General features: G+C 39.2%; 3 protein-coding genes across 6 annotated transcripts in view; 2 read left to right on the top strand and 1 right to left on the bottom strand.

Annotated features, from left to right (window-relative positions):
* Window positions 1–180: 180 nt before the first annotated feature.
* Window positions 181–6,291, bottom strand: depdc4 (DEP domain containing 4). Its single transcript, XM_078242887.1, has 9 exons — window positions 6,161–6,291; window positions 3,988–4,417; window positions 3,649–3,803; window positions 3,305–3,500; window positions 2,812–3,062; window positions 2,487–2,629; window positions 2,221–2,346; window positions 1,936–2,014; window positions 181–1,774 (listed from the first exon to the last, which is right to left on the bottom strand). Exons 1-9 carry the CDS (start codon window positions 6,234–6,236, stop codon window positions 1,575–1,577), a joined length of 1,656 nt encoding a protein of 551 aa, XP_078099013.1. The 5' UTR covers window positions 6,237–6,291; the 3' UTR covers window positions 181–1,574.
* Window positions 6,292–10,151: 3,860 nt separating this feature from the next.
* On the top strand, window positions 10,152–19,802 carry tcp11l2 (t-complex 11, testis-specific-like 2). 2 transcript variants are annotated; one of them, XM_078242552.1, is made up of 10 exons: window positions 10,152–10,262; window positions 13,613–13,782; window positions 14,245–14,377; window positions 16,144–16,264; window positions 16,508–16,731; window positions 16,886–17,022; window positions 17,187–17,371; window positions 17,785–17,966; window positions 18,112–18,284; window positions 18,499–19,802. In XM_078242552.1, exons 1-10 carry the CDS (start codon window positions 10,258–10,260, stop codon window positions 18,759–18,761), a joined length of 1,593 nt encoding a protein of 530 aa, XP_078098678.1. In that variant the 5' UTR covers window positions 10,152–10,257; the 3' UTR covers window positions 18,762–19,802. The 2 variants fall into 2 exon arrangements, with proteins under 2 accessions (XP_078098678.1, XP_078098679.1); XM_078242553.1 differs by having other exon boundaries at window positions 18,552–18,645.
* Window positions 19,803–20,717: 915 nt separating this feature from the next.
* The window catches only part of apaf1 (apoptotic peptidase activating factor 1), a 46,729-nt gene continuing 41,444 nt past the window's right edge, over window positions 20,718–26,002 (top strand). Inside the window, exons 1-7 of one of the 3 annotated variants that reach the window (XM_078281496.1) lie at window positions 20,718–20,886; window positions 21,946–22,150; window positions 23,507–23,696; window positions 24,022–24,219; window positions 24,426–24,615; window positions 25,364–25,476; window positions 25,721–25,852. In XM_078281496.1, coding sequence (XP_078137622.1) covers window positions 22,007–22,150; window positions 23,507–23,696; window positions 24,022–24,219; window positions 24,426–24,615; window positions 25,364–25,476; window positions 25,721–25,852 — 967 coding nt within the window. In that variant the 5' untranslated portion in view covers window positions 20,718–20,886; window positions 21,946–22,006. Of the gene's footprint in view, window positions 20,887–21,945; window positions 22,151–22,544; window positions 22,653–23,506; window positions 23,697–24,021; window positions 24,220–24,425; window positions 24,616–25,363; window positions 25,477–25,720; window positions 25,853–26,002 lie in introns of those variants that run through there. The other 2 variants (XM_078281495.1, XM_078281497.1) reach the window with 2 other exon arrangements.

Consider the following 26,002-nt stretch of genomic DNA (forward strand, 5'->3'; position numbering starts at 1 on the left):
GTGTGTGTACATATGTATATGTGTGTATATATATATATATATTATATATACACATACATACATAGTGTCATTAATGTGTGTGTGTGTGTGTGTGTCTCATGTTAGCAGACCCCATACAACCACATATCAAGGATCGCTGGACTCCAGTACACATGCACTAAAATAGATCACAGCAAAGTCTTGTTTGAGAGAACATCAATGAAACCTTTATTGAACATTTCAGCATCATAAAGTGCAATCTAACATGATTCCAGTGTATGTAAAGAACAAAAGATGCTGACTTAAATGAGATTTGACTGTAAATTACTTTTACATGGCCATGGCTTCACAAAGTAAAATAATACAATCCAACTGAGGCATCATGCTTAACCAAAGATTAAATTAGTAGCCTAAAACAATATTAATTTATTATTTATCACATCTTTCGTAAAAGGAATCATGTCCATTTTTCCAAGTAAAATCCTAAAAAGTTACAATTAAGACATTTGACCAAGATATGGCACTAAAAACAAGCTTAAAACCCCTGAAAATTTAAAATAATTATATTAACCTGAGCTATGGTTAGCCTAATACATTAGTGTACCCTTACTGCTTTCATTTCATATTAGTCTTTATTTTACAAATCATCAGAGAAAAATATGTCATCTCTAACAGAATAAAGTTAGAATTCAACTTTATTCAGCTACATTAGTGTTGTGTTTACCAGTATTTTTCCTTAACCATACTAGAGTATGCTTCAGTAAAACTGAAAACAAAAAGGCTGCCCTAATATTGTTGTTCTTCGTTTGACATGTAGAAATATTAATGCCTGATCAAAGTGCACAGCATTACTTCTGCAAACCGCACTTCCATTACCAAAGCTCAAATCAGCCTAACTTAAATAGATCTTAATGAGAACACATACGTTTATCCAAATACAGTATCAATACCTGGACCAAGAAGTACATCAATTAGTGCACAAGCTGTTTACAAATTGCAGCCTCAGCTGACAGCTGACTAAATGGCTGATCAAACTCAAGAGTTTCAGTAATCCCTTTTACTTTGCATATACTGTATTCCACAGCACTGCTAGGACAATCTAGTGCACAAAAGCAAATGCCCTTTTTAAACATGATTCATCTATTTAACATCAAATCAGTGTCATTAATGTAAAATTTGAAAATGTGTCCTCACTTTACACAAAATGCCAACCGCTACCAACAGCTGAAGCCACCACGGCTCACAGTCTACACACGTTTAGGCACCTGATATCATAGATGAATTGCTATTTCATTGTTAATAAACTAGTGCAAAACCATTCAAACCTATGACTTGGACAGAGTTATATCTCAAAATGAAATGTCGATCAGATAGACAATGCATCCAGTGCTACAGGGCTGTAACAAGGCAACATCTACAAATAAAACCTCAACTATTGTAGGCCTCTTGTGACTTAAAGGAATTTTAAGCCATGCTATCATGCTGTATTGTTAAATTTGACCCATGATGTGCATTAAATTATCATTCTTCAGTGTAAGCGCTGTACCACTGCAAACTAGCTTTTCAGTGGTACAATAACCCTTCAGTTGTATGTTTCAGAAGGTGCTGGATAAATGCTGGAGGAAGACCACGGGGTGATGTTTTTCAAACTCTTTGAGCAGGCTCCTCCTCTCCTTGACAGGTATGGTTTTGCTGGAGGAAATGTCATGAAGAAGCTGTTTGAGGCTCTCCAGGGTGGTAGCCTCTCGCTGATCCTCGTACTCCTGTGGCGTCACCTGCTGGCAGAAGGTGAACGCTGCAACGCGCAGAGGGGAATAGGACATTCGTTTTTGACTGGCGCATTAATGCACAGTGGACATTCAAAACATTTTCTGTATATGTATGACTGTTATTTCATATGATGGGGAAATATGTAATGCCAGCCAATGTGTGCATATTTAGTTGTAGTTGACTTACTGGCAATTGAGTCAGGGTCTTTTCCCTGCTGCATAGTCCTCAGTGTTCTCCTCACAGCTTCAATAAGGGACATAGGAGTCTGTATTCATTACAGTAAAGAGTCAAAGGAATTTAAACAAATGTGAAATAAAATGGTTTTTTTTTGTTGCTATACTGACAAAGTAGCAACTTAATAAAACTTGATTCAATTACATTTTCTATAAAGAAGTTCAGGTGGTGTGAAACTTTTCCGCCGCCCATAAAATAGCATCTAAGTGACACCTGAATTAAAAAAATAAAGTGTACCTTGAAGAGCTCCGCGCATTTGTCCATGAGAAACAGCACCAGGGTTTCACTTTGGGATCGAGTCAGTTCATGATTCTGGACAATTGCTCTCTGAAAAGTGCGGCTGACCAAGGCCCTGTTATCAATCTGAAAGGAAACACACCAGAAAGTCTAACATAAGTGACCATTGATCCAACCTTTAATATAACTCTACAAAATAAAGCTTGTTTGAATCTTAAAAAAAAGCATGGGCTGTGAACACCAAAGCTGGTTTGGCGAAAAAGGACCTGTTTTTGAAGACGGCAAGCATCTGGGCGAGCTGCTGTGGCCATAAAGGCCAGTAGTCTCCTGAGTTCATCTCTCACACTTGTCTCCAGCAGTCGAAAACACAACTGAGATGCTTTGATGGCGTCCTGCAACTTCCCTTCATCTGGAAAACAAAAACAAAATGTGGTCAAGACATGGATTACAAACTACAGAGGCACTGTGACTTATTGCTTTACATGTACACACACACACATATCATCTAATGTCAACTGTGCCAGAATGGGTTGTCAAATCTCGTTCTAAATTCAACTTTAAACCACAAAATTAAACCTTATTAAGTCTCACCCAGCAAATTCAGAATTGCAGCATGTATGTCAAGGTGGCGTCCTGAGAGCAGCGGAGCTTTTTCCTGTCCACTGTAGTACTTGGCAATGGTGTCAAAGAGCAGTCTCTTTTGGCTTGCCATCTGCTCTGCCTGGTCATCTTCTGAAAAGGCATTGGCACCTTGTTGGCTGAGCTGTTCCCCTGCAACCACGATCAGCTGGTCGGGAAAGAGCTCCAAGCAGTCCGCTGCTGCCGACAGCCACCCATCCAACCTAAAAAAAAAAAAAAAAAAAACCAAAAAGATGTTGAAACAGAACATGTTTCTTTACGGTCACTGTAGGGGAGGTGAAATACAAGGACAAACTGTTGTTGCTATCAAAACTACAAAAGGTTACCAATCAGAAGTAACTTTCTCTGTCAATTTTTGAAAATGCAGGAACGGGATAAGTTTACATAATTCTAGTTGTATGTCCAATATGCAAAAAAAGCTTGAAGTATTAATCTGAGCACTGACTGGGGCAGATTTAGGGTGTTGGGCAGCTCTCTCTCCAGACATGTGTTAGATATAACCAGGTCCTGGGTGGCCAGAGGAGCTCTCCAGGAACGGAGCTGAACCCTGGCAGGAGAGGTCAGGATGCAGTCCAGCATTGGCAGCTCTACTATCTGTAGCAGCTGCAGCAGTGTCTGCTGCTTCCAAACCTCAGCCACCACTAGGGAAGGAGGAAAGAGTAGAAAGAGTAAAAAATAATGTTTTGAGAGAAAAATATCGGAGTCCACAATAAACTCACGACTCAAGTCATGGACTGTTGTTCCCCACCATACTAGCAAATACTGACTCAAGTAAGAGCTCAGTCTTACCAGTTTTGGACAGAAAGGCAGAAGTAGTGGGGGTAGCGTTTAAAGCTGGAGACAAGGTTGGTCGCAGGTTGATGGTCCTCAGCAGCCTCTCAACCCTCCTGTCTGATGGTCCAACAGCAAGAGGATTAGAGATCGTCCTCAGTTCATTCAGCCTCCTGAAACAACAATGGTGATTAATCACTCATTAGATGTTATCTAGAGATATATGCCAATATCAATATTATATCACATATAGTTATGCATCTCCATGTCTGCTGTGCATGTGAGTGATACATTTCAATGCCGTGTTCTTCTACACTGAATGAAATGAGTCAGTTAAGGATTTAAAGTAAAACCAACCTGGAGCTCTTCTTCCTCTTTATGCCCTGTTCCTCTGGTTGAATGTTTTCTGTGTCACTATGGCAATCGGACTCCTTCATGGCAGAATTGGCTAACACTTTATATTCCAGGAAACGGTAAAGGCTGCAGCTGCTGTCCTCAAAGGTCACTTCTTTGTCTCTGCAAAACAGCTTGGTACCCACCGGTTCGAACACCTTGGCCTCCATCAGAGCCTGGCAGAGTCGAGCAGCTTTGAGGCGAGACACTTCACTTGTGCAAAACACCACATTCTGCATCAAATAACTGAGGACTGCATCCACAGCGTCTGAGCCTGTGAAACATTCGGCGTGAACGCGTAGATGCCTTCTACAGCGACGCACCTCCACCTGGGTTTGCAGGGCCTGGATGATGTTGTGCCACAGCTGGGTGGCACCGAAGGGCCCCGAGAAACCTATTAGGAGATATAGGGTTAAAGGAAAAGGGGTCAAAACAAGATAAATCCCAAAGCCATTTACATGTCTTAAAAAACAGATTTATACAATTTACTAATAAACATGTTTCGTCTAAAATTAAAGGGGACCATGAAGCGCAAATACGGCATGGTGGAAAATAAGACCTCTAACAACTAGAGATGTTCCAACACAGATACCAGTATCAGTATCGGCTCTGATACTGCCTAAAATGCTGGTATCGGGAAGTACTGGAGTTTATGCACCGATCCGATACCGCGTAATAAAGCCCTAAAGAAAATCTACGTTAAAGTAGTTTATTTATGTTCTTTTTCCATTATAACTGTCAAACTGCATAATAAAAGAAAGTTCTGTGGCGTTCATTGTTTGTTTGTTCTTTTTTCCACAAAGAGTTTTAACCTGAGCCAGACCGACAACAAAGTCAAAATCATATCACATCCATACAGGGATAGTAGTATACAGTTGTTAAAACAGAATAAAATATATGACACACTGGTATCGGATCAGTACTCGTTATCGGCCGATACGCAAGTTCAGGGTATTGGAATTGGTATCGGGAAGCAAAAAATGGTATCAGACCATCTCTACTAACAACTTGTGACAGGGAAAACAGTGAAAAAGTCTTATCACATATATTTATTTGAGATTATGCTTATTCTACTGTATGTTAAAAAATAACAGTTAACGTTAAAAGTGTAGTTTATTAGAGCTGAACAAATTAATCGATTAGTTGTCAACTTTTAAATTAATCGCCAACTATTTTGATAAATCGATTAGTCGGTTTGAGTAATTTTTTTAAGACAAAAGTAAAAATTCTTGGTTCCAGCTTGTTAAATGTAAATATTTCCTAGTTTCTTCTCTCCTCTGTGACAGTAAACTGAATATATTTCAGTTGTGGACAAAACAAGACATTTGAGGACGTCATCTTAGGCGTTTGGGAAACACTGATCCACATTTTTCACCATTTTCTGACATTTTATAGACCAAACGACTAATCGAGAAAATAATCAACAGATTAATCGACTATGAAAAGAATCGTTAGTTGCAGCCCTATAGTTTATTCATCATTTTACTGGACACCAGTAATGGAATATAACTATGCAACGTCATAGTAAGATTTCCTCAATGTATGTGCAAAGTTCAGGTAGGCCTACTTGTACTTTCCTGGAGTATAACCATGTTGTGCTACTTTACACTTCTAGTCCACTAAATTTAAAAAACGTTAATACTGCTTATTGCTGCTTAATGTTGTCTTGTTGCATCATCATCTTTTTGTCTATTATCATTAACGTCATTATTTTCTAACGTAACGTGGATTTAATCTATGTTTAAACGCAAGTTGCTGCTTGCATCCTACTTCAATAACTGCGTTTTGTCTTTACCTTTCCTTGTTTTGTTCTTTTAGGGAGTCGTAACGTTAACAGTTAAAAATAGCTCCACGTCGACCAACTACAACAGTCAAAAGCTGATTACACATCAATGCATCCGTAATAACGATTCCATATTACACTTTCCCTAAGGTACACCAGACGTTTAAATCTTTACTGGCAAAAGATAACGTGCTGTGACGTTTTTAATGCAGGACTTTTTGCTTGCAATCTGTGAATGCTAGACGCCAGCGCCTTAGCCTTTACTTATACATCTGTGCTTTGTTTGTGTGCTTGCAATTATACCAAGGGGAGATACACTAACTTTAAACTTATTTAGTAATACTCAGATCTTACCATGCTGTATATTTTCACGAAAACTCCTCGTTTGGCTGTTCAACCTTCTAAAACGCGGAGTCAAATCAACCGCCATCACGAGCACTCCGTGTGACGTAAACACCTTCTTCTTCTTCTTCTTCTTCTTCTACTACTTCTACTTCTTCTTTTGGGTTTTACGGCAGTTGGCATCCTATGCGTTGCATTACTGCCTCCTACTGGTATACTATTATTTCATTTCATTGTCATTTTCTAAGTAGTCCGGTGCTTTTCAAAATTGTAAATATATGTTTCCTTCCATTTACGGAAACCCCACTTTCAAGGACATCTTTGAACTTGATTTCCACTGGTCCTAATGTAGGCTAATCCTGCTAACATGAGCCCTCTTTCTTGATTGTATTTCCTGCATGAAATCAGGACATGCTCCACCGCCTCCTTTTCCTCACACAGACTGCAGTACCCAGTTGGTGTTTTCCAAGTATAAACCATGGATGTATTAAGAGATATATATTATAAACCTTCTTCTTCTTCTTCATCATCATCATCATCATCATCATCTTCTTCATCATCATCTTCTTCTTCTTCTAAACATTGTAACAGTTTACAGATCCTGTAAGTATTTGTTGGCATGCGTCTTATTTAATTCAAAACAAACAAAATGAATTCAGGCAAATTATTGTATGATAAATCTCATGTGGAATCATCTATGTAAAAAAAAGGCAGGTGTGTGTGTGTGTGTGTGTGTGTGTGTGTGTGTGTGTGTGTGGATGCAACCTTTAAGAGCTCCAACTTTTCGATTTCCAGCCTTTTTGTAAATTGGGCAAACGTGTGTGTGTGTGTGTGTGTGTGTGTGTGTGTGTGTGTGTGTGTGTGTGCGTGCGTGCGTGCGTGTGTGTGCGTGCGTATGCACCTGACTGTCGCGATGCAAACGTGCGTGTGTGTGTGTGTGTGTGTGTGTGTGTGTGTGTGCGTGCGCGCGTACGTGCGTGTGTGTGTGTGCGTGTGTGCGTGTGTGTGTGTGTGTGTGTGTGTGTGTCGTGGTTGAAATAATGACTCATGAGAGCCTGACCCAGTGTTTTAATAAAAGAGGCGTTTCCAATTAATGTGCCACAAGACACAAAAGAAAAGGAAAAAAATGACAGTCAAAAGTCATTTCCTTTTCTAATAAAAGTATCATTTTTCTTATACTTTAAGGATGCAAAATGTCACTCATTCAGTCACTGGAAAATTCCACACCATTCTTCTTTTTCCAGAAAAGGGTTATACATCATTATGCTTCAAAACTATTAAAGCTCTTTCACTTCTTCAGGTTACCAAGCTGTCAGGACAAACATTTAGAAGACATAGTTTGGCATTATTAGGGATCTTAGTTACTAGTTATTACAAGATTTTCCCATTCCATTTTTTTACTTTTTCACCTATTGCCACCTTTTCCTTGATTCGGATTAATTAGAGAATTTCCTTGACTAAAATGTTTGCAAATATGATGCACAACAATTCATCAACACAACCTGATGCACAAAAAACATATCAAACATATTAACCATATACTTTATTTCCTCCTGTGCATCCTGGTAGGCTACACCTAGACATTGATAAATCAACACAATGTCTTTATAATAATATTTTTGTACTTTATTGCTCCTAAAAATGACCTTTGGATTTAGTGATACATGGCACTACTATTTATTTTTGCTTGCCTATTATTATTGTAAAACCACACCTCTTCTCTTTTTCCATTGTCTCGGAAACGAACGAAAAGTTCTTTGTGTTTGTGTTGAATGCCATTTCTCCTGTGCTTTGTTCTCGGCGTACGTTATTATTGTAGCTGTTTACAGATCCTCTAAATATTGCATATATGGCATGCGTCTTTATTAATTAAAAACCAACACAATACATTCAGGCAAATTATTGTATACATCTCATGTGGAATGATCTATGTAGGCAGGTTTCAGGATGTAATCACAAAATATCACAATGAAAATGTGGAGTAATCAGACAATAGCCTCATGGACTCATGGCAGTGCACCCGGCCCGTTATGATAGCTAATCAGCACATATCTGCATTATCAACCACCAGAACCGGACCGTGTGTGTGTGTGTGTGTGTGTCCGGTTGTCTTTTGAATGTCTCGAAAACTATTCTACAAACTAATGCACACTTGGCGGGTGTATCACTGGTTACCCAATTAACTTGGCATTTGGAATTTAGGCCAGTTTGGACAGTGTTCAACATAAATAAACTGTGAATAAAATTCAGCGACCGCACAATTATTAGAAGATAAATAATGCGACCACTGTGTGTAGCTGCAGTATAGGGGCGGGGCTTCACTTCTCTCAGTCAGCATGTCTTCTAGGGGCTACCAGTCATTCACTTAACACCAGATAAATCGTGAGAACCCAACAAAATTACTACATCTCATCAACTTTGCACATCATTTTAAAGTACATGCTAAGTAGGCCAACTTGAATCAATGCCTGCTACTGCAAAGGAGCTAGCAGAGAAGCTACTTTACCTTGACCAAAATAATTCATTAATTATTACAGAGTACATTAGATACTTTAACTGGATAGGCAGGTTTAAAGTTAAATTGTCTTGGTTTGGAAAAGAACATGCTTGCAAAACTTGTAGTTACTTAAAAAACCACAGAGTACCGAGCTTTTCATGATCTTAACAAATGGTACTGGGGTTAAGATGTTGTAGTAGCCTTGGATTGGACAAGTACACAGTAGGTCAGTAATAGGCTGTACAGTGTGTTTGTATATTAAGTGCTTTGGGGCCCTTCTGTAACTAATTTTGGGGTACAATGGTTCTGGAGAAAGCTACAAGCAGCAATATCACAGGCCAAGCAATCGGGCCAAACAGGCACATTTTGAACAGGCACAGTAGCTTTAAATAAAGAATTTAATTTCTCATAAACTGTCACTTATTTGATATCAGAAATTTCAACTCAACGGTCAATATTTGATTGGAAGTGAATGCCATTTATTCATGTGATTATATATAAATATTAATAATAATAATATAAATTAAAATTGACATTATTAACTACATTTTAACTAATGCTGAAAGCCAGATTTGTTTCTATTGACAGAAATATAGATCATTAGGCAGGCTCTCTTCCAGCATGAATTCTCTTTAAAATAGATTCCCATGGTTCCCTCGCCCATTCTGCAAGTTCTGACCAATAAAGAACAAAAAGAACAATAAATTCAATCTGCAGAAACAAGATTGTACCAGCTTTAGGTTTTAGATTGTACCGCAATAGGATGCACTCTGATATCTCAGAAGAGTCATTTAAACACATGTAATATTGTGACGTGAAATAAAAGAAACGATTATGATTAAAATATGAGCAGCACGTTGGTTTGTATCCACAAAGAAACATCCTAATGCATCCATCTAGTGGCCGCCGGTAACAGCTTTTAAAGTCTTCATCTTCCCCCATATTCCATTACATTTCATTTGGCTGACGCTTTTGTCCAAAGCGACTTCCGATAAGTGTATTCAACCATGAAGGTACAAACTCGCAACAGCAAGAATCACAAGAAGTATAGCTTCAAATAAGCTATACCACGTAAATGCAACATGTACTTTCAGCTGTCCAAGTCTTAACCCGAAAAATTTACTTTGGGGGGATTTACTTCAAATGCGGGGTAACTCCATGGAGTGAGTCCCATGGATGTATTAAGAGAACGTGAGTCCCTATTACAATAACATACACTTTTGTAAACACACTGAGGTCACATCCGTAAACAAGACGCCCCACGTGAAGAAAAGCAGAGCGTACCATTTTTACCAAGAGGGAGATAGTGAAGAATGTTATATAAATTTGCCTTAGCTAAATGTGTGCATATCGTTTTATGTATACCAGTTTAAAACGTATACTTTAATCGAAATACTTATTTAATCTTTTCTTTAATCATAAACCTTGTGTTCGCCTTTAGTCGTCTGTTGATTGCCCCTATGTATCGCATGGTTTCGTCTGTTTGTCCTTAAAGCCAGCTGGGGTAACTAAAGACCTTTAAACAGAGAGCAATTTCACAGGACGACGACGACGAATCTTCTCTTCAGAGTTGAGCTATTTTTGGTATCAGTCTCCTTTTCCGGAGACTTGAATGAGGTAAAAGTCGCGTTTGTTAACACATTTTATTCTATTTGAAATTGCGAAGCATTCGGCTGGTTCTGTTCGCAACTACTACGTCCATTTTGGTTTTGTTGTGGAGTGGAAACTTGAGTACAGTCGTCGAAGGTTCCAACTATCACGACAACGCCAATGTCAACGTATAGCTGCTATATAAAAGTAACAATGTTCATGGTTTATATTCGGCTGTTATAGCCTGGGCGTTTGGTCAAGTAACAAAGACTGTCATGTAAACAATGCCATAATATAAGCAGTGACGACTTTGACGGTTATCTATAAAATGTCTTTTGCAGTAAGGGCGTAATGCATGTTGTCTTACTGTACGTTTTGTTCGGGTTCTGGCGTGGGCATATACATAAAATGTATGCTACTGCATTAAATGTTGGCTACATGAAGTTATTGTTATGGTCTGCGCTGCTCAGATCACGTGTCACCCACTTCTAACGCGTGGATATTTTTTTTTTCTTTCCACGTGCACAGCAATGTAACCAACGATTTTCCATGTAGGAATGAGGGACAGGGAGCTGCAGCCAATAACGAGACTCCCCGTGTAGTTAGCCCAGCCTCCCTGATCCTTTGCTTTGTTTACATTACACTGCAGTCGAATCTGGATCCCTGAAGATCCCTCTATCCATCGAAATACAGTCTACAATTGACAGTATATTTCAAATCAGTCAAAACCATTCTAATCGTTGGTCTTTTTAAATCACATGTCAAATGTTTAGGTTTTATATTTTACCTATTATTCAGAAGATTTCTTATAATGAAGCAGCAGATGACAGACCTAATCCATAATCAGTTTTCTGGACTGTACTGCTCCCATCACTCTAGATAATCTCTGAAAATTGGCCTGCTGCTTAGCTGTGACCTAGCTGTCAAGTCTAGCAGATGATGTAATGAATGAGTTGCACAGCGGGGGATACATATAAGTCACACACTCCCTACACCCCACCCCCACCCCTTGAGCTATCTTTAAACCAAAAGAGCAGCGAGGGAGTGTGCATTCATTTTTGGCAGGAGATAACCATGACCAGGGACAGGAACACCCAAGGGTCACCCTGTCAGCACTGTCTTTTTTGTTTATTTGGGACAGTGCACATTAGTGCACATTAATGAACAATCTAACATTTCTGTACAGTGCTGGCAGATAATATTAGAAAGGCAGAGGCCTACTAGATTAAGGGTGTTACAGTAGTCAAGATACATTGTGGGGTTTTTATTTAGCCAAGTGTGGTGATTTGTTTGTTTGTTTTGATAACGTGTAGACAAGTTATATGGTGTAGTTTGGTTTTAGCTTGTGTTTTTCTTACAAATAGTTTTTCTTTCTTATGCTATGTGTTTTTTATTTTTATTTGTGTGGAGGACAGACAACATATAAACCGGTGTAACAGGATCGCTCTGCCGGTTGAGAAGCCCTCTGTTGTCCCATGTTGCCCTGGAGACACAATTGATCTCAGACAGGCCTGGACACAGTGTCCCTTTTGTTCTCAAGGAATACAAGCTTTTGTTTAAACCTAGTTATGGAAAAGGGTTCCGTTTGTGTCCTGACTTTGGATAGTGTTGTAGACGTCTGTGGCAGTAAACACTCAACTCAGGGACATTGAATCATCAGGTGTTTTTCCAAAGAATTACTTAATGTACTATTATCGAGTTTCACAAGAAGTTGATACAAAAGGCAGCTATCTCTGTTTCCATGGAGACTGGCCCACAATCTGTTTTTTATTGAGTGTGACTCGTGTTTTTGTTACAATCTGTTAAATACCCTGGCAACAGCAACTATTGCAGGCACGCTATTGAATGCTCTCTCACTCACTGACAGCCACACACTCTTTCTCCCTCTAATGGTGCTGACACACCAGGGAGACAGTCGGCTGTTGGCCAAAGTTGGGCCGACGATGAGTGCCCATCGCCCTAGTTTTTTGCGGTGTGTCCCCAAGCTGCAACCTCTGGTGCCTAAAAATGAAGCCAATGCGGAAGTGCAACAAATTGTAGTTCATCAAGTGGCCACATGAGGCTGGCTCAAAAAGGGAGTCAATCCCAATAGACTCCCATGTTAAAATGCCCAACTTTACAGTAACTTTACCGCTTTACTTTTTTGGTTTGTATAGATAATGTCCCCATTCTTGACAACTGCATATTTTTTCATAACTCACCCAGTTAAATTATATTTAAGCTTAAAATTCTGCATGATTTAAGGATGTGCCACTTTGAGTGACAGGTGGGCTGCTGTCTTTCAGTAGGCAAGCGTAGGATTCATTCAGCCCGCCTCAGCTCCATCCACACTCCACCTCTTTGCCCATTTTTGGATAAGCCGTTGTCCGGCACTGCCAACATGGTGACTGCCAGAGCCATTGGGAGCTGTCCACTTTGAGCTTCATGTTAGCTTTTCAGAAACTATACTTCATACAGCCAGTTTGTCCCGCATCGTCGACCCTCATTTGAATTTTTTCGGCAGAGCGTATCCGTGTCAGTGAGAGGAATCACTCTTGATTGGCTGTTCAGCTTAAGCGATTAATGCACAAAAACGGAAGTGAGTAAAGCAAGCAAACGCCTAAAGTTGAGAGGGCACACACATTCATTTTCATCTTATATGATCAATCCAATACGCAATAGGGCTGTCACAATAAGCCAAAAAGGACGTTTCCTATTCCTATAAATATTCCTATATTATACTGACAAATATTCCTTCTTAAAAAAACACAGGTTCGAACTAATTTATTTTTGCACATTATTTCCATAAAAAGGGGAAATGTACAACAAGATGCATAACTACTTGTACAGGTATATTTATTTCAACATAAACATGTCTTTTAAAAGATTTGCATACCTACACACTGAAATAAACTAATAATAATAGTGCACTATACCGTAAAACTTGGAGACCGTAGACCTCTCTCCCTCATTCTCTGCACCGTGGTTGGCGCTAGACTGAGACCCTAGCAAGCTAGCTAACTAACCAGCTGGCAAATTATTACAATTTAACAACTTAATGTTTAAACCAACCATGGATCATTTTGTTTTTCTCAGTAAATGCCATGAAAAGACCAAAACCAACCATGCGTTAGTCTGTCTCTCAATACTTTCTAACATCTGTACTCTTTGGCTCTCAGCCCCAAGCCTATTTTTTCAGAGCAGCTTCCACACAAAGGAGGAATGATCACCTTTCACTTAAAATTCTAAACCTGTTCCTGTGTTTATTTTGAAGGTAGTAAGAAACCCATTAACTTGTGATGTGCTGAACACGTTCACTTGGAATACATTTTAAGCAACTCATTCTGCTGAAGTTATAGCTAACAAGCTAAGGGTTGTAACCAACTTCTCATGTGCAGCTATATCCCTAAGATGCCTCTAAATGATGAGCGACCTGCATCCACATCCAGCGGTGAGGATCAAGGCAGTGATGTGGAGTCGTCGTCAGAGCGCTGTGACAGCATGACGTCGACCAGCAACCGTGAAAGCTTCACTAGCGACTGCTCCAGCAAGCATAGCACACCTTCCTGTGAGTTTGCCACCTCACCTTTTCTGGTCTCTCCATAAGCTCAGTAGACAACCTCTGACTTTTCATGTCCATGCTGGTTTTCCTTTCTCAGGAAAGGCCTGTTAGTTGGTTTGGTTTTTGCACTGACTCAGACTGCACTTTGACAATTAATATTTATAATTCCATTTTGTTTGTACTGGCTTCCAAGGGTGTTAAAAACCATTTGGTCTTCACTACAAGCCTAAGACGGGGTAAACCAATTAAAAAACGTTATTAAGGAAAGCAATGAGATCTAACAAAGCAATTTTAAGCAGAAGCATTGTTGTAGTTAATGTTTCAGAGCCTGTATTTTATCCACAATCACAGGACTTATTAACTTCACCATTCTCATCATGCAACTTCAACAGCCAATTTTATGCTCCCACATTTTTTGTTAAAGCTCATTTTCATCTATTTACAAAGTTCAATATTTGGTTCCCACAGCAAGCCCACCCAAAACCTTAACCCTGGATGTGGTCATGGATTCTGCCAGAGACCTGTCCAATCTCACCCTTGCCCATGAGATGATTGTGAACGGCAACTTCTGTCTGGAGCCGAAGAGCCTGCCTCAGGACAGGTATGTTGTGAAAAGTTCTCCATTTGGTCACACCCTGATCATGTTTTGTGGATTATCAGTGAACCTAAATGCCAGTTTGTCAGCTATGAGCTTTACAAAAACATAAAAGTGGACCTGAGCTTTGATTACAAATGTCAGGTTTTATAGTATTTATAGTTGCGGTTGCTTTGTACTATTCACTGATGGCGAGATGAAGCCCCATGAAACGCTGAAGCTTTCTGGCCAATTGGTTCGCAAAAAGGTTAATTTCTCGAGGCTTTATGGGCTCACAATACCACCTGTTGGTCAAAGAATGTAAAACAGGCAGATATATTACTGATGATCTGATGTTATCTGTGAAACTGTATTCTGTGCCAGTAAAAGCTTAGAAATGGCAATGAAGGAAAAAAATCAGTTTCCACATAATCCATTTATATAAATGTAGTGTGTATTTTCTGGTGGTATAGAATTATTGTATAACATAACTGTATATTAAACTAATTGCCTTGAGAGGAATTTGGCTATCAAATGTGTGTAAAACCTTTGGTCATAATACAATGATGGCAGGATGGGCAATGTTGGTATTCTAAAACTGTAAAGTGGCAGTGGTTTACCTGGGCAGAGGGCAGTGAACTTGCTTGTGTACTGTATATCATGGATGTATAATAAAACTGGTGTAGATTCGAACCACTTCCTGAACCATTCACATCTGGAAGCAAGGCTCCGGAGGCATCAATGGCGTGATTTGTCTAAAACGACACAAGCCCCGATACGCGCTTCATGGAAAACTTCTGGGATTTCTCTCTAACTTTTCACACTCTGTTATTAGCTCTGCTCACAGAGATTTAACCTTTTAATTAATTCTAAAACGGTTTCCCAGTATTGACAAGAGTATGTGTACACCTCATGGAAGGGAACCTGTTATCATAGAACACAAATGTGTGAAACTGATATGTGAGTTTTCAAAGGAACAAGAGACGGCGGAAATCCAAAGAGATGCCATTATATGTGCCCAACTGAAGGTGAATGACAAAAACGGTGAGAAATTATTAAGAACAGCTCAGACAAACTGCATCAATAAAGAGGAACCGCAGTTTAAATAAACTAGGGACATGACGTACATTTACAGTATATAGGGGCTTCTCTACTAATACCTAAAATGTCCAGCCATTGTTACACTGCCTGTAAAGGTTATTGCTACTTCAAAGTAAAGGGTATTCTGATGACTTCAGTTAAAGACAAGGTGAATTTACTCAAATTATGTCAATAGTTTAGTCCCCATATCTAATAAAAATAAGTACCTAATGTTTAAGTGTATTGATCAATATTATTGTAGAAATCAGATAGAGAGACAACCTTTTGATACATATATCTTATAATAAATGTGGATCTGGATTGCATTTTATAGTAAAGAGACGGATGAGAAATGATGCGTGCACCATACTTCACTGTTTCTACTGTATTCATTGACATCTGTCTCTGTTTATCTTAAGCACAACACTGAACACGCGAGTGAAGAGGACAGACATTAGAGATCAGGGGAGCAAAGGAAAGGAGGAGAATTTCTTAATTGAAGAGTGGACAGCAGCAGATAAGATTATATTTTCAATGCTCAACAAAAAGATTGATGCTGTGTTTTTTTTTAATTTTTATTAGGAGATCTATGTCTGTTATTTAGTACCTTGTGCATCATCCCTACTAAAGCCCATTTCAGAAATGGCCATTTTTTCTGACAGATTATATACTCAGCTAATCTAAATCCTCAATTTTCTTTTCTTTTTTTGTAGTTTATGGAAGATAGTTAGAGATATTGTCCACAAGGCCTTCTGGGACATCCTGGAGTCGGAGCTGAACGACGACCCACCTGAGTATGGGCAAGCCATCAGATTATTGGAGGAGATCAGAGAGGTCAGCACACACAATGTGATGTTTACAGCTTCACTGGATCTGTAGATTTTTCCATACATTTATTTGCAGCATGATCTATATAGCAGTCCTCTTACATATTAAAGATCCTTTTGTAACTGCTTCTCGATATCTCCGTCTTCTCCTTTTGTGACTGGTATATGTAGAAAAACGGCAACGATTGAGCAACATCACTTATTAATAAAGTTCTAAATCATGCTTTCTATCATTTTTCTCTTTGGACAGATATTACTGTCATTTCTTAATCCGGGTGCCAATCGAATGCGGACCCAGATTATGGAGGTGCTGGACATGGATCTGATTCGTCAGCAGGCTGAGAACGATGCTGTAGACATCCAGGGGCTTGCCTCTTACATTATCACCACCATGGGCAAGATGTGTGCGCCAGCCAGAGATGAGGAAATCAAGAAGCTCCGTGAAAGCTCCGATAACAAAGTGACACTGTTCAGGTAAATGCACACATGGCGTGTTAAAGCTTTTGAATTGATTATGACCAGATATTGTATTGTCAGTCTGAGAGAAAAACTTGAGTTTTCCTATTTAGCTATTTTATAAGAAGCAATTCAATCCCAGTGGCTTTTATTATTTATTTTTATCCTCCAGGGAGGTCTTCCGTGTGCTGGACCTGATGAAGGCAGACACAGTCAACTTTACAATCGATAATCTGAGGCCTGTGCTGCAGAGGCAGGGTGTTGAATACGAGAGGGAAAAGTTTCAGAGCATCCTGGACAAAACACCCAGTGAGGACACCATCTCTATAGCTTTAAATACTGTATTTTTTTTATTTTTTTTTACTATTTCTGTTGCCAGATATATGGTCAGTGGAAGAAACTCATAACATTCTGTTAATTGTCAGAAAAAGTATTACGAAACCAACTCCTCAATCTGTATTGCTGTGATAAAGGTGCTTTGGAGCACACCACCTCTTGGATCAAGTCAGCACTGGAGGAGCTGTCGACCACCATCCCCAAAGAACAGCCCAACGGTCCGGGGAAAGGACAGCGACTGGTGCCCGGGCCCTTTCAGATCCTCAACACTGCCTTTCTCAGCATCCTAACATGGGACTATGATAAGAGTCCACTGCCTGAGGTGCGTGTGTTTTGAATTTGCGTATGCAACTAACGGCTGTCACCTTTTTGTATATCAGGTGTTAGTTGTGAAATATACATATTGAAATATTCTTTTTTTATTTTACGGGGCGTTGCCTGCTGTAATTATCTTTTGGTGGAAGCCATGATTTTGCGTAGTCTTGTCGTTAACATGAATGTGTGAGGTTACGAAATAGTGTGCTTTAGAGGTGCTGGTAGGTGGATTAAATTTTGGACAGAACCTGTTTGTGCCTGTTTCCAGTCTTTATTCTAAGCTAAGCCAATCTTCTCTCAGCTCCATACTTGCGTACAGACATGACTCTAGATCCATCTTCTTATCTGATTTAAGAAGACAAATAAGTGTCTTTTCCAAAATGTCAAACTATTCTTAAGCTTCTTTTTCTTCTTCTCTAGACCTGGATGACTGATGAGACACGTCTGCGAGAGATTCAACGGAAGCTCCAGCAGTATCAGGCTGTGAACGAGGTCCTGCTCATTGTCTACAGCACCGTTGGAGGGCCTATCCAGGATCTGCCCTCCCTGTCTGACCGCATGAAGAGGATGATTAGTGTGCTGCTGGATGGGATGCATAGCCCGTCAGTTGACTTTTTTTTTTTATTTTTTTTTTTTTTTTTTTTTATCCATCTTAAATCCACAATGTGTATTCAAACATACAACTGATTATCATGGGTTATTTACCATCTACTTTACCAGAACTCTCCTCTCCTCTTCAATCTGTAGGGGCTTTAACCTAGAAGAGGCACTAAAGGGTGTCAGTGCTCAGATCTGCTGTGAGCTCAACAAGTCTTTAACAGAGAGGAACTACCCTGCCCTAACCCCAGCGTTGCAGGGCACCCTCACAGGCCAGATCTGCAGCATCACTCAGAAGGACAATCCCATCCGCACTCTCGTTGGTAAGATAGAGTGAGCAGGAGTGACTGTGTGCTTATTTGAGCCTTTTGCGGGACTGTAAAGATGTTTTCATATAATTTTAATTGGAAGAGGAATATGCATTGTGAGTAAAATTGTCAGTGTCGAGCAGAGCACCCCAAATTATTTTTTACTCAAACATGAAGGTTTGTTTGGCCTGTTATTTCCCTTTCTCTTATTCTCTTTGTGTCTGTGCAGAGGATCGTGTGCAGCACTACTTCATGGCACTCATCTGTGATCCTAAACCCCAGGTCAAACTTGAAACAGTACCAGCTGGCTTGACTGCTATCAAGCCTGAACTAGCATTGATGGGAGCAAAGTTCATCTCCCTGGTTAACTACAACAAGGCTGTCTATGGACCTTTCTACGCGGATATAATAAGAAAGCTGATGTTCATCAGCAACCCACCAGCAGCAAACCATCCTCAGGACACCACTCAGGACTCTATCACCTCCAATTAAAACCATATTCTGGCTTGTGTAGTCAAATGAGTCTTTTTTGTCTACTAGACATGGCTAAAGCTAAGGAGGTATTACCATAGCTAGGCAGTACAACTGCTGTCAGGCCACTGGAGTTATCTTCATCGTATTGTAAATGTAGTTTATCACTACATTTAGCAGTAAAGGCACTGCAGTGTAGGCGCTATGTGTTAGACATTTAACGTGACCTGCATCCTTTGTGATAAATGCTCTAAAATATGCTCTCTTGTGAATATTTACAGCTTCAAACCAGTGTAAGTGTGATCCATTTCTGAACCTTATGGTGACCCCTACATTGTAAATTTGTTTGTAGTCAGACTGTTGTTATTGTGGAGGGAGTCCACAGGGGGAAAGGGCAGAACCTTAGAATATATAAAGCATACAATAAGCTTTATGAAGCAAAAGGAATACGCTTGTATATTTAGAAAAGTAGCATATCAGATTACTTGTGTAACAAGTTATTTATCACTGTTAAAATTCTAAGGTATATATTTTATATATTATAACTATGACCACGTTTGAACATCTCAAGGCAAAACATAAGATCGCCCCTTTCCCATTGAATTAGTCCTTTTGATTGTTCTCCCTTTAACTTTATCAGCCAGAAAACGAAATGTTCTGTGTTGTTTTTAATCCACTGATATTACTAAGTAAGGAATTTAAAAAAGGAAGAAAAAAAAAAAGTTTCGGATTTTGACTTCGAAACAACCTTTGTCTGCATGAGTAGCTTTGTGTTGAGGTTAAATCATTTTCAGTTTTTACTTGAGTAACTTGTCGCATGTATGTTCTATAATTTACTTATCTGCCAGTTGAATACTTATGTTGATTCTGTTACATTTTGAGGTACTGTAGTTACAGTATTGCTGTGTTGGCTGTTAGAACCTTTGGGGAAATGAAAGGTGCTGAACTCAAAAGTGGGCCTAATGATGCACAAAGAAAAGCAGTTGCGTTCTTTTACATGAAAATGTTGGAAGTTGTTGTTCTCTTCTCTATCACTGTTATTATAATAAAACTTCAAAAAGACTACTGACCACATCATTTATTTGAGGAAAATTTGTTAATCTTAATGTGTTTATTTTTAATCATCTTTTTTTTCAAATACTTTTACCTCAATGATTATCTTTCGCTAGTTCAAATGCTATTCAAAATTATTACATGTATAGAACAAAACTGAAATAAAAAGCTACATTAAACCATAATACATCAACTATTCAGAATTTTAATAAACATGTTTTTTGCCTTGGACATCCCTGATTACATGCTGCTGTTTGAGGGACGTTATAATGAAAATGAGAAACTGGAACATTTGAGATTTAGATCCTTAGGGATAAAATAAGGACCAAATTCATTAAATGTAACTAATATCTTTAAATGGAGATACAGTGGGGGGATTTTGATTTAGACTTTATATTCAGAAAGTAGTAGTGCTTTGCAAGTCTGACCACAAGCTGATTTATTCACAGCAATATACAATTATGTATGGCTACTTATACTTGCCTTATCAGTGCATCCGTATATTGTGCTTGTGGAATAAACATGCTCTCATCTCTTCCTGTCACTAGGCAGTAATGTTACCTTAAAATGCAGTCCGAAAATCTTGCAATTCAGGAGTTTCAAACAAAAATGGAAAACCTTTTGGATTACCAACGAATGTAAAATTTAGCAGACGGAAAGCATTGAGGCAGTATCAGAAATTCAGAAGAAAATAAGTGCTGTACACAAGTACTTTTGGTTAAACTAACAGATTAGTAAATGGCTAAAGTAATGCGAAAAAGACGTATTAATGAGTGAACCGACTAATATCCGGGCAGAGGAGGAGTCCATGAAAGCAGCATCAGTTTGCCCAGTTACAGAATCGTGAATGCATGACTTCACTATTCACGTGATTGAAATCTCGCCACGCAATTGGCTGCTTCACACCGGGGCAGTTGTTTTTGTTGTTGTGAATCAGGAAGCTCTCTTCTTTCAAAATTGGGCGTGTAGTACAACGTTAACAGAGAAATAAATTGCCCTCTTTTACTGATAAGCTTCTTTAAAACGTGACTTTCAGCTATAAACAGTTCAACAAATACCTTCCTCGGCAAAGGGCAAAGAAAAGAAGACATTCGTAAGTAACAAACCGTTAACTACTAGTGGTTACTTTCTTTGTTTTATTTTTCAGTAACGTTAGCTAGCTAGGTCAAAATGAGTAAACTTATAGTGACAAGTATTGACATAAGCAGTGTGTCAGTCTAACCTAGGTGAATGATAAGATGAAAGGTCGCGATAGTATGTCAGCATAGGTAACTTTAGCCCTGACGTGCAGTATTTGTATTCACTTTCACATTCAGTGACACTGCAGAGCTGTGTAAAAGTAGCTCACTTTTGATGATACTAAAGTTACATGCTGTTCATAATAAATGAATCGATAGCCAGGTCGGTAAGCTTTCTAAATTGTATTACTTTAGAACAAAATAATATGGAGACTGCTTAAGCTCTAAAGGTAATGGGTACGGGGTAAGGACTCTGTGAACAGCTAATAAGCTCTTGCATTTTCACTTTTAGGATCTTCCCCTTCCTCTTCTTGTATTTCTATTTGCGGCACATATTAGAGTCAGTAGTGGAAACTAACTACGTTACTTACATATTTCCATTACATTTCATTATACTGAAATGGGACGTCCTGCATAATGAGTACATTGACATTTGGTACTTTAAGTATATGTTGATGCTTATACTTTTGCACTCTTACCTAAGTATCATTTTGAATGCATCACTGTTACTTGTAACAGAGTATTTATACACTGTGGTATTACGATGGTAAGAGTACTTATTTCACCACTGGTCACAAGTACACTATATAAATAGTGTCTGCATGCTTTGTGTATTTTGAGGCTGTTTGTCATGTAGGTCTGCAACTAACAATTATTTTCATCATCATTATTATTATTTGTTACTGTGAGAGTTGCAAAATATCTTGTGGCTGAATGGGAGAAAATATTTGCAGCCTTTCCAAAATCTTGTGAAAAGTCTTCCCAGAAGAGTATAGAGGCTGTTATGGATATATTACTGTACATACCGTAGTTTTGGAATGAAATGTAACAATTATACATGGCTGTAATGTTTTGGTGTCCACATACTTTTGGCTATGTTGTGTGTATATCACTGAAGTTTATCAAACTTCCAGGTATCTCCTCCATTCATTTGCAGTGTACCAGGATCCTGCATGGTGGCCGTGTTGTGCAGAGATGGCGTTGGAGGAAGGGGCACGGAGCTGTCTGCTGCGCGTTCGCCACAGACTGGAGCAGGACATAAAGCCCTCCTACCTGATGGACCATATGATCAGTGATGGTGTGCTGACTGTGGATGAGGAGGAGAGAATCAGGAACCAGGTGAGCCTCTGCTCAAGCTGAGAAGGTGAAGGGGATTTTCTATGTTGCTGCTTTTTGTTCCTGATATTATCAAAACTGACACACGTTTGCCACCAAATATGATCAACATAAAGCTTTTATCCTAGATTCATTTGGTTGAAAAATTGTTTTGCGTTTTCCCACTGTTATTTGAATAATCCATTTTTATGCAATCTTGCTCTCCTTTCCTCCTCTTGGACTTTGTCATTGTCCATATAGTGAGTCACCGTCCTCCTGATTTGGTTTACATTTTCCCACTTTATCTTCCCAATTAATGTCCAGGATTTCAGGGTTGTTCAAGACAAAACTCCTCACCTTCCTTTTCACTTGTTGCCCTTGGAGTCTTTCAGCAATTAGCTGGCTCTTTTTTTTACAGAATGACAGTTGAGCAGATTTATCTTTGGTTATGCTGAGGGTAGTCTATGTCCTGGACGTTCCACTTCCGGGATTGCTCCGGTGCCGCAGGAAATTCCGCCGGATGCATGTATGTCCGTTTCCTTCCTCTTTCTTTGTGTTGGAATTTTAAACTCCGGTGTATTCATGAGGACTATGGTTAACTGCTCCTCAGATCTCTGCAGGGCAAATCCAGACAGCTAGCTAGACTATCTGTCCAATCTGAGTTTTCTCTCGCACAACTATTTTACAGCGGCTCTGTGCGGAGCTTAGCGCCGCCCATGACAATTGTGATTGGTTTAAAGAAATGCCAATAAACCAGAATATGTTTTTTTCCCATCCTGGAATGCTATTTGGACTAGCCAGACCCTCCTCCGCTCCGCAGCGTGTGGATGGTCTGGCAAAGCGAGACTATGCTGAGGGACACACTGAAAGAATACATATTAGCAGCTGTATGAAGTGAACTAGCAGCATAGCCCATATGTTTTGTTAAAAAATCCATCTTTTTATCTTCACCCCGGTCTCTGATTTTAGCACCAAGAATCAGATATATCTTCTATCTTCTCTACACTCTGTGGGTCTGACCTTTGCGCCTCCTACTCCTGACTGTAACTGCGTATGTTTATTATCTATGACTATCAATGGCTTATTTTGACTTGAGCAACATTAGAAAATGTCATGCTTTTATTGTATGACATGGTGGGTTTATTTTTATACATTGTGACTGTTAAAACAACATGCATATGCCTTTAAAAACTTGTTCTGTGTCAAAAATTGCAAATCATAGATGTTTTCACTAGCTCATATGAGAATCTTCTAAATAGCAGCATGTAAAATGCATGTTATGAAGTCCACGTCTCATCTCTAATCTCTCTCTCTCTCTCTCTCTCTCTCTCTCTCTCTCTCGCTCGCTCGCTCTCTCTCTCTCTCTGTGTGTGTGTGTAGCCCACCAGGAAGGATCAGGCTGTGGCCCTGCTGGAGCTGCTGCTTAGGAAGGACAACCGTGGCTACATCTCTTTCTACAATGCCCTGGTCAAGGAGGCATACAGTGATTTGGCCAATCTGCTACATGGTGACCTACCGCAGACGTTACCCGGTGCATGTAAAAGCTCCTCTGATGGCTGCACATCTTATGGTGAGAAAAAGGAGCTTTGGGTGTTTTCACCAAGTGGAGAGAACGGAGGTTGTGCTGTCAGTGCTTGGGAGTCTTTGAGTGTTAGTGGGGGAAAAAAGTAATTTGCAGTGATGATGATCGGTTGCATGCGCTGTTTGGGTCAGAATTGTCGGGTTACTGCAGTAGCTCAATACAGTACACCATGAGATCTTGAAAGCTCAATTTTAAATTCTTTAAAGTGTCATTTTGGAAGGTTGAAAACCTTAGCACTTATTGAGTGTTTCTGCCCTTATTGTCCTAATGATTTAGGTCTTGTCTGTCAATTCCTCTCCTTTTTCTCTAACAGTCCAGACGGTGCTCAGTGAAGGTGGCGTACCACAGAGGCCCGTGGTGTTTGTGAGCCGGCCAGAGTTTGTGAACCGCGTCAGGGAGAAACTCTACCGGCTGCAGAAAGAGCCTGGCTGGGTCACTGTCTTCGGCATGGCAGGCTCAGGAAAATCCGTCCTGGCGGCTGAGGCTGTCAGACACCATGGACTCATCGAAGGTGAATACTCTTTGACTGGCTGACACTAACTATTGGCATACATAGTGAAACTATAGAAAGAAAAAGCATTCAAATCCTGGACTGATTTTCATTCTCAATAATGTTACAATCTCAAACATGTTTGCCTGATTGTCAGTTTGTGGTAGCTTTTCAGCTCTTACCTCTCTGACATGTCTTTCTCCTCCCTTTTCCTCTTCCATCTGCAGAGTGCTTTCCCGGAGGGATCCATTGGCTGTCCATTGGCCAGCTGGACAAACCAGACTTAATGGTGAAGATCCAGTCATTGTGTTTCCGTCTTGAGCAGAGCCTGGATTCCCCCTCCCTCCACCGGCCCCCCAACTCTCTGGATGAGGCCAAGGAGCGCCTGCGCTACCTCACCCTGCGCAGATATCCAAGGTATCCAGATATTACTATATGTTTGGATAAACAGATGGATATTACTGTTGTTTAAATTTGACTAAAACACACAAGGCAAATGGGCTTGTTGATTTTAAGCATGGACTAAAGCCACAGCAAAAATGTAAGCAATAAATACAAAACAAATGGTAAAATATGGAGAACATTTAGCAGCAACAATTACCTGATACCACACCATTATTTTATATAGTATCCACAAGCATATAAAATCATTTGCCATTGTTTTCTGCATAATTAGTCAAAATAAGAAGATACATTTAAAAAGAAATACAAACCGGACAAAAAAAAAAGTAATTTAAAAAAAGAAGTTTGGTAGCAGTAACATTTTGCAATAAAATATCTTAAAATAAAAAATAATAACGAGAAAATGATAAAAACATAAAAAACGTGGATGGTATTACTCAGATTTAAAAGATAGATATATATTTATTTATTTAGTTATTTATTGAACCAAAGACACACATAAGTGGTGGCAGTAAATGTGGTTCTGGGAAATTTTCCAGTAGATGTCATTTGGATATATACTGTAAATGATAAAATACTGATGGACGATGGAGAAGATACATTTGTCTTCCTGTTCTTAATCAACTATGTCTACATGTGGTGCAAATACATACTCTTATGTTTGGTAATCTGCCATAACACAGGCCACTGTAGGTGTTGTGGTAAACAATGTTTCATAGTTTTCTTGTCTCTGATTACTTGTCTGTTTCTGTTTGGGCTTCAGATCTCTGCTGATTCTAGATGATATCTGGGACAGCATGGTACTAAAGGCGTTTGATATCCACTGTCGGATACTTTTGACCACCAGAAATAGAAGCCTCGCTGACTCTGTTAGTGGTATGTGCCCTATTTGTTTTGATCTGGATACTACACACAATTGAATAAATTAAACCTTTTGTGATTATTTTATTTACACTGGAAAAGACATGATGAGCCTTCAAAAATGTATGTGCTGTGCATTTATCAGAATTTGCTATTTCAATTTAATGTTTCTGTTTTTTTATTGAGAGCTGCTAAACTGTGTTTCGTTGTTGTGAAACAACGACAATGAAGATGTATTCTTTTCTATTTTATTTTGTAGGTGCCAAATATGAGGTGGAAGTGGAGAGTGGTCTGGATGAAAAGAAGGGACTTGAGATTCTTGCTCTGTACACTAACACTAAACTCCACGGACTTCCTGAGGAAGCTTGCAACATAGTCAAAGAATGCAAAGGTCTGTAAACTGAAACGTTTTTATACATGCATGCAATCCTTTATTTTTCCCCCAATATAAATTACAGATATTGTTACATATACAATTTGGCATATATATCTAAAATATTTGAATGTTTCTCATAGGATTATACAAGAAAAAAAGACCGGA

This window comes from Sander vitreus, chromosome 23 (genome assembly GCF_031162955.1).
Source record: "Sander vitreus isolate 19-12246 chromosome 23, sanVit1, whole genome shotgun sequence".
NCBI lineage: Eukaryota > Metazoa > Chordata > Actinopteri > Perciformes > Percidae > Sander > Sander vitreus.

What these genes read in the sequence shown, in the direction of transcription:
- depdc4 (XM_078242887.1), bottom strand. Translation starts at nt 6,236, where the DNA reads ATGGCGGTTGATTTGACTCCGCGTTTTAGAAGGTTGAACAGCCAAACG. An exon ending in AATGCGCGGAGCTCTTCAAG is followed by an intron (nt 2,015 to 2,220) that starts GTACACTTTATT and finishes TAATGAATACAG; the next exon opens with ACTCCTATGTCCCTTATTGA. An exon ending in AGACCCTGACTCAATTGCCA is followed by an intron (nt 1,775 to 1,935) that starts GTAAGTCAACTA and finishes TGCGCGTTGCAG; the next exon opens with CGTTCACCTTCTGCCAGCAG.
- tcp11l2 (XM_078242552.1), top strand. An exon ending in AACAAAGTGACACTGTTCAG is followed by an intron (nt 16,732 to 16,885) that starts GTAAATGCACAC and finishes TTTATCCTCCAG; the next exon opens with GGAGGTCTTCCGTGTGCTGG. An exon ending in ATAAGAGTCCACTGCCTGAG is followed by an intron (nt 17,372 to 17,784) that starts GTGCGTGTGTTT and finishes CTTCTTCTCTAG; the next exon opens with ACCTGGATGACTGATGAGAC.